The 13,105-nt window shown below is 39.5% G+C and overlaps 1 protein-coding gene across 1 annotated transcript in view; it reads right to left on the bottom strand.

Moving 5' to 3' along the window:
• Nucleotides 1–13,105, bottom strand: part of CAMK4 (calcium/calmodulin dependent protein kinase IV) — a 263,343-nt gene that overhangs the window by 134,904 nt on the left and 115,334 nt on the right. The window contains exon 3 of the mRNA XM_066382004.1: nt 8,699–8,777. Coding sequence (XP_066238101.1) covers nt 8,699–8,777 — 79 coding nt within the window. The remainder of the gene's footprint in view (nt 1–8,698; nt 8,778–13,105) is intronic.

Genomic DNA, 13,105 nt, shown 5'->3' with positions numbered 1-13,105 from the left:
CCCTGCTCCTATCCCGGGAAGCCTGGTTTAATAGTCCCTATGAAAATCAATAGGTTCCAACTGACAGAATGCTTGGAGAAGTTTCACTTCACTTGACATGGCTTGTTATCTGCAAACTACTTTCCTTAATGTGTTCTGAGACGGCAATTGGGCCCAAAAGTCTGTTTCAGCTAGTGCTTTATTATTCTCGTCTCCATCACTGACCAAAGGTGACCTTGCCTGCACTTTAAGAGCATACTCACGAGTGGTTAAAGTGGCCACAGCAGTGTTTAATACATACATATTTTTAACCCGAACTGACCCAGCCATCTCTCTTATGCACATCATAGCAATTGGAAAATGAATGGGCTATGGTTTGTTTTCTATGTTCAGGTTAGATAGAGAGAAGATCAGGTAATCCTCAGTTTACCCAGTGGTATAAATGGTATTATTTCTATATTAGTATTGAGGAACCTGAAAATCTCTTCTAATGGAGGTGTCCTGGAGAGTCACCTGCCCTTACATTCCATAATTTAATCTATGGCAACCTTTCAAATTCTCCTGCAACATCACACTTATATACACTCAAATGTTAACGCATAAAAATGTAAGGAAAAATGACTAGAGGTAAAAACTAACTCGCAGAATGATCAACAAGTCACAACATGTGGTTCCTTAACTAACTGAGAAGCATATAAAAGACCAAGCTAGCACCTATGAAAAATTTTATAAAAGTTATGGGCATTTACTAGGTGAATGTCAATTAAATTTTTCAAGAAAAACATTTCCAGAAATTTCATAGTTAACTTTATATTATAATAACTAAAATATGATGAAATTCAGAACAGGAACACCTTCTACACTATGATGTAGTCACTCTGCTCCAGTGGTAAGAATCAGAATAGAGCCACAGGGCTAAAAGTGTTCCAAATTGAGGAATTACAGGAATCCAAGATTTGTTTAAGCAGGTCATATGATCAGAAATCTTTATTTAGTGCCACCTTAAATTTATTGATAAATGGTAAAATATACCCCCACTTTTTTATTTTACAGAGACAGAGAGAGTCAGAGAGAGGGACAGATAGGGACAGACAGGAACAGAGAGAGATGAGAAGCATCAATCATCAGTTTTTCGTTGTGACACCTTAGTTGTTCATTGATTGCTTTTTCATATGTGCCTTGACCGCGGGCCTTCAGTAGACCAAGCAACCCCTTGCTCGAGCCAGCAACCTTGGGTCCATGCTGGTGAACTTTTTGATCAAGTCAGATGAGCCTGTGCTCAAGCTGGTGACCTTGGGGCCTCAAACCTGGGGCCTCTGCATCCCAGTCCGATGCTCTATCCACTGCACCACTGCCTGGTCAGGCTATATCCCCACCTTTAGCAGAGATTTTAAAGGCACTCCAAAAGCAATGTAATTAATTTTATTCATACAGAAATGCACAATATGTCAGGTGCTGCTAACTGAACAGTTTTAAATCAAGCTAATGAGAATATTAGAATGGCAAGAATAAACTGGAACTATGAGAATATGAAACATCTGTATGGACTGATGGCAATTAATAATAAGAATAATGTTCACCATTTATTACATGCTTCCTGGGTGATAACAAATATTTTACATAAATTATCTCATTTTTATCTTTGTTGGAGTACCATAACCCGGACATTCTTAAACCCATTTTACAGATAAAGAAAGTGAGATTGAGCCTAACCAGGCCATGGCACAGTGGATAGAGCATCGGCCTGGGATGCTGAGGACCCAGGTTCAAAACCCCAACATCACCGGATTGAGCACAGGCTCATCCAGTTTAAGCACAGGCTCACAAGCTTGAGCGTGGAGTCAGTGGCTTGAGCATGAGATCATAGACATGACCCCATGGTCACTGGCTTGAGCCCAAAGGTTGATGGATTGAGCAAGGGGGTCACTGGTTCGACTTGAGCCCCCTGATCAAGGCACATATGAGAAAGCAATCAATGAACAACTCAAGTGCTGCAACTACAAATTGATGCTTCTCATCTCACTCCCTTCCTGTCTTCCTGTTCCTGTCTTTCTCTCTCTAAAAAGAAAAAAAAGTGAGATTGAGAGACTTATGTAATTTGTTGTAGTCACATAGGTAGTAAGCAGCAGAGGTGACCCTGAACTCACTATGTCTGGCGCCAGAGCCCATGAGCTCACCCACAATTGCACAACCGTTCATAAGGAGAGTCAGAATACCTATCCATTCTGAATTTACACACTGAAGATTAAGTCTTAGACTAAATGCTAGCTATTTCATCCAAGGGCAGGGATTTTGCAGTAAGATGAACACAAACTTTTACAAGAGTTGAGACATATAGCTACAAATTTCATATGAATTCCATTATTTTAAATATCTGTCTCCAAAATTTTAGGGCACCATAAGTGATTGGTAAGCATAATTTTCTTATATCCCAATCAGTTCTTGAAAATGAGCCTTATTGATAAGACTGGCGAATGTGATTATTTAAATACACCCTGAGGTTACAAAAGGTTAATATGTAAATTGTTCCTGAAACGATGACACCATTATCACCACGTCAATCTTCCAAAGTTGTGATTCCATTTTATTCAGCAAAATTCAGTCCAAGCTGAAGGTTCCACCTGCTTAATCTGGTCATATTTTGACACTTCCTTTCTTTTTCTTTGTTTTGCAGTTTTAAGATCAGTATATTCAAAGTCATGTAACAACAGTAAAAAGGTTCCATCTTGTAAATCACTGGTTGTCCTACTAGCTGTCTGTCAAAATCCTTTAATGACCCAAAGTCATTAATCTAAGGCAGTACATAGTTTTGTAAATCTTTCTACTTTAATTCAATTTCTTCTAAATATCACATCAAATAGAGATGACCAAGGGCTTCTGCATAAAGAAAAAAAAATAGCCCTCTTTCCTTCACAGTTGATTCCTGTTTTACAGAGTTCACATTAAAACCTCCACTGTGCCTGCTAGCCAATTAGTTCTTCTCTGGGAAGTAATGAGGTCTTTAGGGGTAAATAGTGCTGCCTGCGAGCTTGTAACTGTTTCACAATAAAACATCACATAAATAGGCTACCTTGGCCCTGGCCGGTTGGCTCAGTGGTAGAGCGTCAGCCTGGCGTGCAGGAGTCCTAGGTTCAATTCCCAGCCAGGGCACATAGGAGAGGCGCCCATCTGCTTCTCCACCCCTCCCCCTCTCCTTCCTCTCTGTCTCTCTCTTCCCCTCCCGCAGCCAAGGCTCCATTGGAGCAAAGTTGGCCCAGATGCTGAGGATGGCTCTGTGGCCTCTGCCTCAGGTGCTAGAATGGCTCTGGTTGCAACAGAGCATCGCCCCCTGGTGGGCGTGCCGGGTGGATCCCGGTCGGGCGCATGCGGGAATCTGACTGCCTCCCCATTTCCAACTTCAGAAAAAATACAATAAATAAATAAATAAATAAATAGGCTACCTTTTCCCAAGAGAAGAAAAAGTATAGATGCCATTCCTAGAGATTTGACTTCTTGAGTACAATAATCACTAGTATAAAGTCGAAAAAGTTATCAATGCAAACTAAAACAGCCCTTACAATTCATTTTTGTCTCGTTTACTCTTATCTTCAAAGCCTTATCCTCATCAATGATGTGACAATTGGATATTGTTTCCAAAAACACCGTTTTTTCATTACAGTAAAAAGTTGATTTAACTGCCATTTTCTATTTTCTGGCACTAAAATATGTTCATAATAGAAAACCAGCAGTATTTACCAAACATTTAGAAACTGCAACATCTTGAAATGGCTGCTGAATGGCCAAAAGTAATGTTAAGTTATACTGAACAAGATCTCAATGTTGAAGTTAAGTCTTTCCCCTCAACTTTCTGTTACAAGATTTTTCATATATACTGAAAGGTTGAAATGCCATCATGGATACCAGTTTACTGTCCTAAATTTAAAACTTGCTGATCTTTGTCATATTTTCTTTCTCTCCCCATATGGTCTCTCTCTCTCTTTCTCTGTCATGTGTGCATGCTTGCAGTGTGCACATGCGAACATGCACACATGTGAACACACACATATTCTCTCTCTCTCTCTTTGGTTAATATGTTTTTTTGTTTGTTTTTTTTTAATTTTTTTTTTCATTTTTATTTATTCATTTTAGAGAGGAGAGGGAGAGACAGAGAGAAAGAGAGAGAAGGGGGGAGGAGCTGGAAGCATCAACTCCCATATGTGCCTTGACCAGGCAAGCCCAGGGTTTCGAACCAGCGACCTCATCATTTCCAGGTTGATGCTTTATCCACTACGCCACCACAGATCAGGCCGGTTAATATGTTTTTAAATGTATTCTAATTTTCTAAATTATGGTTTTCCATATGTAAAGTATATGGTAAAATATCCATTTATAAAATATCTGGTAATAAAAATATTTGTTTTATAATTACATGTTAATTTCCCACAGGGATATTTTATTAGCTAAAATACCCAATTATCTGAATATGACAATTCATGTTTATTATCAGTATTAACTCTGTCCTATACTTGACCAACAATGGGAAATGGATAAGAGCAGTGCTGTACTTGTCCTCCTACAGATAAATTAGAGTATTTGTCTGTCATCCAGACTTAAGAGTGCCTAATGGATTCTCAATGATGATCAGGGTGTTTTATGGGGAAATAAGTCTCTATTGTCAATGTATCTGAATCCTTCTTAAAATATTAAGTTATGAGAAAGCTACTTAATCCTACCACAAAATAAAATTTGGGTAAACTATCCTGAAACAGTGTTTAAATAAATCTTGGGAAAGAGGATTATTGTTATCAAATAATTAACTGTGAAAGAGACAGGAAACTTTTATTGGACTTCTTATAAATAGTATTATGGATGGAATTGTATTCCCCCCAAAAGATTTATTGAAGTCTTAACCCTTTGTGTAGTGAGTTTTTTTTCATGCTTGCTGATCCCAGGGAGTGAGGAATTTTTTTTTCAAAAAATGAAATTGATTCCAGTTCCAGTTTTATTAACTTAAAATTATGTTTGTTTGATAACCAATTTATGGAAACAAGAAAAATATACATTTTCATTTTTTTAATGTTGCCTTAAGCTTTTTTTTTTTTTTTTTTTCCTGAAGCTGGAAACGGGGAGAGACAGTCAGACAGACTCCCGCATGCGCCCGACCAGGATCCACCGGGCACGCCCACCATGGGGCGACGCTCTGCCCACCAGGGGGCGATGCTCTGCCCCTCCGGGGCATCGCTCTGCTGCGACCAGCGCCACTCTAGCGCCTGGGGCAGAGGCCAAGGAGCCATCCCCAGCGCCCGGGCCATCTTTGCTCCAATGGAGCCTTGGCTGCGGGAGGGGAAGAGAGAGACAGAGAGGAAGGAGGGGGTGGGGGTGGAGAAGCAAATGGGCACTTCTCCTATGTGCCCTGGCAGGGAATCGAACCCGGGTCCCCCACACATCAGGCCGACGCTCTACTGCTGAGCCAACCGGCCAGGGCCGCCTTAAACATTTTTAAAATAAAAAATTTGTTATCTCAATTCTCACATACCTCCCTATTAGCAGAATCTCAAATATGTCCTCACATATGATGATATTATTAGGACAATTTACAGGTATTTTTATTTATTCCTTACATCTAAAGAATTTTCGGCCTGACCTATGGTGGTGCAGTGGATAAAGCATCAACCTGGAACACTGAGGTCGCGGTTTGAAACCCTGGGCTTGCCTGGTCAAGGCACATATGAGAGTTGATGTTTCCTGCTCTTCTCCCTTCCCCGCCCCATTCTCTCTCTCTTTCTCTCCCCTCTTTCAGATGAATAAAAATTTTAAAAAATAAATAAAGAATTTCAACTGTGGTATTCCTCAAATCATGGATGTAGGCAAAGTGGTTTGTGGCGTTCAATGCGCATCACCCTGTGTCCCTCCGGTTACGCTCCCTTCTTGTAGTGTGCTGACATACGAAGCACTTTCGTGGTGGCTTATCCTTTGAGGCTGTGGCAGGGACTGGCTTTGGGAAGTGATGCGCTGGAAGATGAAGGCTGTCTCCTACTGAAGGCTGTCTCCTACTGCTCCAGCTCAAAGTTTAAAGATGTATATGTACAATTGTACTCTGGATGGTCAGGAGGCACGAGGACGTACATGAACGTTCATACTACTCAAAGGGTTAATTAATTACCAGTACTTCAGAATGAGGCCTTATTTTGAAATCGGGTTGTTGTAGATATAAGTATCTAATTTAAGCAAGGTCATACTGCAGTAAGGTGGGCCCTTAATCCAATAATACTAGTGTCCCTATAAGAAGGAAATCTGGGCACAAATATGCACAGAGGAAAGAAGATATGCAGACATGCAGGGAGAAAACGATATAACATGTAATTATAAAACAAATATTTTTATTACCAGACTAATATACATAAATAATTCAAGTTTTCTGAACCCCCCCCCTTCCTCCTCTTTGTGACCTCTATGGAATTCAACACTGGGGGCAACTGCTCTGAGGTTTTGCCTGCTATTTCTCTCATTTATACATCTCCCTGCATGGTTTATTCTAGAGGACAATGCTCAGATTCTATCTAATTCATGTTCAAAGCTGGGGTTTCTCCAGGGGATTTTCTTTGATTCCATTTGGCACAGCTGTCACTGTGTTTGACAACATCTGCCTCACGGCAACGCTCTGCTGTTTCATCTGACTCTGGTGCCCATCCACGTTCTCTTCCTGCCTGTCTTCCGAGGAAGATATTTCCTCAACAGCAGTGGAGAACAGAATACAGTGAGAGCAAACCAGAGCTTTACTTTCCAATAAGTATGAGTCATGAACCTACCAAATGTCTTCAATCTCCTATTCCAATTCATCCAAAGAGTTTTTACTTAAACCAGTACTCACTAAAACAGCACTTTCTTTGTCATTTGGGACTCTGAACATTCACAAGTCATTTCTGAATGTTTATTTTTCTATACCTTCCTAGATATAGTTCCTTTTATTCATTTTTTTTATTGATTGATTTTAAAGAGACTAAGAGAGGAAAGGGGGAGGGAGAGACATACAGATAGAAACAAAGCATTCATCTGTTGTTCCACTGAGTTGTGCGTTCATTGGTTGCTTCCTGTATTTGCCCTGACTCAGTATTGAACCCACAACCTTGGTGTTTCAGGACTACACTCTAACTGAAGGAGCTAATTGGTCAGGGCCTATCTAGGCCCTTTTAAAGTTTCTTCAAATATGAAAAAAAATTACCATTCACAAGTTTTACTGACAATTTTTTTAACTGGCAGAAAAGGATACAACCAAGTCTAAAACTGTCTCATGTGTGATTCCTGCTAAAGCATACCAATTTAGTTCCATAAGAAGTAGATATTTTTAAAAAAAAAATCTATTTTATAAAATTTTTAATAATCCTTAGTTCAAATAAATTTTATAAAGATAGGAAATTGATTTAAGAGAAAATTCCAAGCCTTATCAATCCAAAGATTCCTCTACATTCCGGGATAACTTAAATCATTGCCCACACCAAACAGGAAATACAGAATATAGAGTTGATTAGTAGCAATTTCCATTTAAATGATGACCTATTTCAATTAAACTGTTGTTAGTTTGCTATGGCTTTAAATCCTAACAGATTGTTTCCCAACATCATTCTACTTCTACTCAACTAAAAACCCTGTGCCATTATTCTCTTCTTCATTATGTGAGATTCCAAACTTCTCCTGTGCCAGTCTATGCATAAACAGCTGGTGATATTTAGCTGTCTTTAGAGAAAAAAAAATCTATTGGCCTAAAGGAGGCATCATTTGCCTTCAAAATTTATGATACTTTTCAGCATACTTTATAACTGGGTTTTCAAAAATATATATATTTCACATATTTTTTCACATAAAATTTGAGAAAGAATTTCACATAAAATTTGAGAAAGCTATAAAAATATGTTGTCTTTTTGTGATTTTATAAGGTGAAACCACCTAAGGACAGAAAATGTATGTGGGTCATTATAATGACAAACACCCTCTGCGGAGCAGGAATGATCACATCTATTACACTGAGTTGACTTGGTGTTTTTATTTTGAGCTTTCAACTGCTATATTTCTTATTCAGTGGTTGAGGAGCCTAAGTAACTTTTGCCTGCTCAGCTCTCTTACAAATACAGAGCCAAAAGAAGCAACCCCAAAACAAAATTTTCCTTATTGTTCAAAGACAAAAAAAACTACTTCTTCTTCTTTTTTAATGTTTATTTTATTGATTTTAGAGAGAAAGGAAGAGAGAAACAGGAACATTGACCTGCTCCTGTGTTTGCTTTGACTGGGGATCAAACCAACAACCTCTACACTTGGGGATGATGCTCTAACCAACTAAGCTGTCTTCCAGGGAAACTTCTTAGATGAGCCAGTTCAGGCCCAGAAATATTGGTCCAGTCGTACTTCACTGAAGCAAACCCAACATTTAAAAATCTAGGCATACATGTGCATGTAAAATCATGACTGATATACAAAGCAAGGTTCACCTTCCAGCTCTAAATGTTTTTCCTTTGCATGCTCTCCTCATGGCCACATCCAATCTGAGATCCAGGTGCTTTCAGAGTCACGCAATTCCCATCAGCCAACAAACAGCCCATTTAGATGCACGCTCAAAATCGGGATTCAAATGAGTTAACTGCACATGGCGTCTCCCTGGCCCCTTTGTCCTTTGAATTAGGGCTTCTGACTTCTCCAGGTAACAGACCCCTTAGAGATGTTATCGTATATAATGAAACAAACTTACTGTTTTCTTTAACACTTTGAGAGCATAAGGCTTCTGAGTCCCCTTCTGTTTGCATCTGTACACAATGGATGTAGCACCCCTTGAGGGGGGAAAAGACAAAAAGAAAATGTTATGCTCTGAACATGAAATAAAGGGGAAACCTTGAAAATTAAGTATCTCTTGCAGTTACTCTCATAACTTATAAGTTCTACTATAAAACCTGCCCAACTGCTGACAGTGTTGTTTTCTCTTGTAACTGAACATAGTTTTTTTCAGAAAAATTTCAGGTTATCCAGTCTGTTCTTTTTCTTTGCCCAATCCCTATGCAAGTAACAACATACTCACAGCTGTTGCAGTCAGTGGCTCTGGAATAAATCAGGCCCTCAGGTGACATCCACCCAATTTTGGAATCCCTGAGCTTTCCTAAAGGTATGTGTGTCTGGAGCAAGGTAAGGCATAATGGCTCCGGTAGAAGGGTTAAGTTTAACACACCACTATAAGTACGGGATAGTCTCCACTACTTGACAAGAGAGCTGGGGACACTTGAGAATTGACACTGTTTGGTGGCCTAGCCAGTGTTAGCCCCACAGGGAGTCTGGGCCCTTCATCTTGGTGAATACTACTCCACTTATTTACCGTGCACTAACAAAAAGAATTACATGAAATATTCAAGAGAAAATACAATAAAAATGTTTAAGGCTATATAGGAGAAAAGTAGATCTATCTCTCTATAAAAAATTGAAAAAGTGCAGAATGGTTATTTACCTGTAAAGGAGAATTCTAAAAAGGGACTCAATACCTAACTTCATGTATGTGCAAGGTTACTAGGAGAAAAAGATAAAAAATAAGGACAGTGCAGTCCTGATATCCCCTCTCCACACATGAGAGCAAGAGAAAACAGATAAAAAGAGACTCACAAACCAAGCAGGCTTAAGTCTCAAGATCAGAAGGAGAACTTCAGATAAATCTTAAAATAAGATCAGTTGAAGTAAATATGTCAGACTTTGAAGATTAAACCAAAGGACATCTTATGATATATTCAGTCATATGGTTTTGAAATTTTAAGTACAAAAGATTTATACAAGTCAAACACATTCCCAGATGCCTTTGCACAACACATTTTTAAAAGAGCCAGGAGGAGTCAGAAACTGGTGTTATAAATGCAAATAAATTTTAAATTTTTCAACACCCTTTAAAAAACTCTGGTAAGATATAACATATACACAAAGAAATACAGTATTCTGGAAATAGAATAAATAGAGGTAAATATATAATTCATCTTTTCTTATTTTTAATTGCTCCAAAGACAACTATCTAAAGACATAATATTAACAATGCATTGTGTTTTTTAAAACATACATATGTAAAAGTAAAATGTATGACAACAATGGCATAAAGAAAGGGGGTCCCTGGCCGGTTGGCTCAGTGGTAGAGCGTCGGCCTGGCGTGCAGGAGTCCCAGGTTCGATTCCCGGCCAGGGCACACAGGAGAAGCGCCCATCTGCTTCCCCACCCCTCCCCCTCTCCTTCCTCTCTGTCTCTCTCTTCCCCTCCCGCAGCCAAGGCTCCATTGGAGCAAAGTTGGCCCGGGCGCTGGGGATGGCTCTATGGCCTCTGCCTCAGGTGCTAAAATGGCCCTGGTTGCAACAGAGCGATGCCCCGGATGGGCAGAGCATCGCCCCCTGGTGGGCTTGCCTGGTGGATCCCCGTTGGGCACATGCGGGAGTCTGACTGCCTCCCCGTTTCCAACTTCAGATAAAAAAAAAAAGGGGGGAAAGAATTAGAGAAAACATTATTAAGCCCTTATACTATGTGTTAAATAGTATGATATTATTTTAAGTTAGACTGATTAATTTTAAAATATATATATATATTTTTTTAAACTAGAGCAACAAATAAACTTATTTTCTTTTCTTCTTCATTTTTTTTTTATTAAGTGAGAGGCAGGGAGACAGAGATAGACTCCCACATGCACCCTGACCAGGATACACCCAGCAAGGCCCCCTACCATGCAGTGCTCTGCCAGTCTGGGCTGTTGCTCTGTTGCTTGGCAACCAAGCTATTTTAGCACTTGAAGTGAGGCCATGGAGCCACCCTCAGTGCCTGGGGCCAACTTGCTCCAACTGAGCCACGGCTGCAGTAAAGGAAGAGAGATACAGAGAAGGGGAGGGGTGGAGAAGCAGATGTTTGCTTTTCTGTGTGCCTTCACCCATAATCAAACCTGGGACTTCCACACACCTGGCAAATGTTCCACCACTGAGCCAACCAACCAGAGCAATAAAATTATTTTTTTAAAAAATATTAATAATGAATCAGTAATAGAGCAAAGGAGAAAATCAAAAATAGGAAAAAACAAATTAAGAGACTGAAAATAAAATAGCTAGTGATATACTGAACTTTAATCATATTAATAATTACATTATCTGTAAACTTTAAAAACACAAATTAAGAATAAAGATGGTTAGATTGGGTGAAAACTCAAGACCAAACTATATGCTGTGTAAAGAAATGCATTTTAAATATAAGGGCATGAATAGTTTAAAAATAAAATAATAGGAAACAGATACTATGCAAACACTAATGAAAAGAAAGCAGGGATTGCTATATAAACATTAGTTTAGAAGACTTCAGAACAAGGATCAGATACTATACAAACACTAATGAAAAGAAAGCAGGGATTGCTATATAAACATTAGTTTAACTAGACTTCAGAACAAGGATAAAGAGAAACATTACTTAATTATGAAGGGGTTGTTGGGCAAGCCAAAATGTTTCAAGTGTGAAACAAGTTAGTTAGGTTTGCTCGCTTGTATTTTGCATTGGCATGAGGCGGCGCCTTGTGGGCGGCGCGCGTGCGTGCGTGCGTGCGTGTGTGTGTGTGTATGTGTGTGTGTGTGTGTGTGTGTGTGTGTGTGTATGGGGGGGGGGGTGTCTGTGGAAGGCTGTGTGCTTGCCCTCAGGGTGGCAGATTACAAATTGCAGATTGCCTTCCTGCTTGGGAGGGGCCATTGTTTGCTGGTGAAGAGGTTTTTCCCCCCAGTTTTGCTGGAGAGTCTGTGAGAGTGAGTGTGCTGAGGGGCATGTGGGGTCAGCCTGTTTGGCTGGGGAGTGCTATTTGCTTGTGCAGGCTTATGAGTCCAGGACAGACTGGAGAGAGAAAGGGAAGCAGTCTTCCCTGCCTGTTTGCTCATCCACCATTACGAGACTTTAGTAAACGAACTGGCCCACCACTTTCTGGCTCCACAGTTCCTTTATCGTCTGCCCAAATCAACTGTGAACCTGCATCCGCATGGCCATGGCGGTGGTCACTGGCCTTACAGGGGTCAATTCCCCAAAATGACATAACAAATATAACTGTGTATGCCCCTTCAAAATATATGAAGCAAAACAAATAGAATTGAAAAGAGGAATAGACAAATCCACAAATATAATTGGAGATCTCAGTACATACTGTTAACAACTGATTTTAAAAAGTAGACAAATTTTCACTAAGGATATAGATGACATGAACAGCACTTTCGATGAAATTAACCTGATTGACATTTTGAAACCTCAATACAAAAATAGCAGAATACACACTGTCTTCAAAGTTAAAGGGTTCACATATTTGACTTCCAGATATACTATATAGCTACATAATCAAAAGAGTGGTATTGGAGAAATAATAAACATGCCGACAAACGGAACAGAAAAAGAAATCCAGAAACCATCTTACACATATATGGACAATGGGTTTCTGACAAAGATTAAAAGGCAATTTGGTGGAAAAAGAGTAGTCCCTCCACCTACTAATAATGCTGGAACTAGACACATACCCATATGCAGAAATAACCAAATTTTTATATACACTTCACACTAGACAAAAATTACTTAAAATTGATCATAAATATAAATGTAAAACCTAAAACTCGAAAACTTTTTTGAAACACATAGTAGATATTTTGTAACCTTCAATGAGGGAATAATTATACAAATAAACAAAAGCACAGTGAATGAAAAAATTAATAAATTGGACTTTATTTTTTTAATTTTTTATTTATTCATTTTAGAAAGGAGAGAGAGAGGGAGAGAAGAGAGAGACAGAGAGAGAGAAGGGGGAGGAGCAGGAAGCATCAACTCCCATATGTGCCTTGACCAGGCAAGCCCAGGGTTTCGAACCGGCGACCTCAGCATTTCCAGGTCGACGCTTTATCCACTGCGCCACCACAGGTCAGGCCTGGACTTTATTTAAATTAAGAATATTTGTTCTTTGTTCACAGACAGGGAGAAAATATATACAAATTACATACCTAATAAAGGACTTGTATTTAGAATTATAAAAAACCTTGAAGCCCAACAATAAGGAAATAAACAATGCATTAAAAACATGGGCAAGGCCCTGGCCGGTTGGCTCAGCGGTAGAGCGTCAGCCTGGCGTGCGGGGGACCCG

This window comes from Saccopteryx leptura, chromosome 4 (genome assembly GCF_036850995.1).
Source record: "Saccopteryx leptura isolate mSacLep1 chromosome 4, mSacLep1_pri_phased_curated, whole genome shotgun sequence".
NCBI classification, from domain to species: domain Eukaryota; kingdom Metazoa; phylum Chordata; class Mammalia; order Chiroptera; family Emballonuridae; genus Saccopteryx; species Saccopteryx leptura.
Note: the sequence above shows the minus strand (reverse complement) of the source record. Positions and strands in the feature narration are given on the sequence as shown.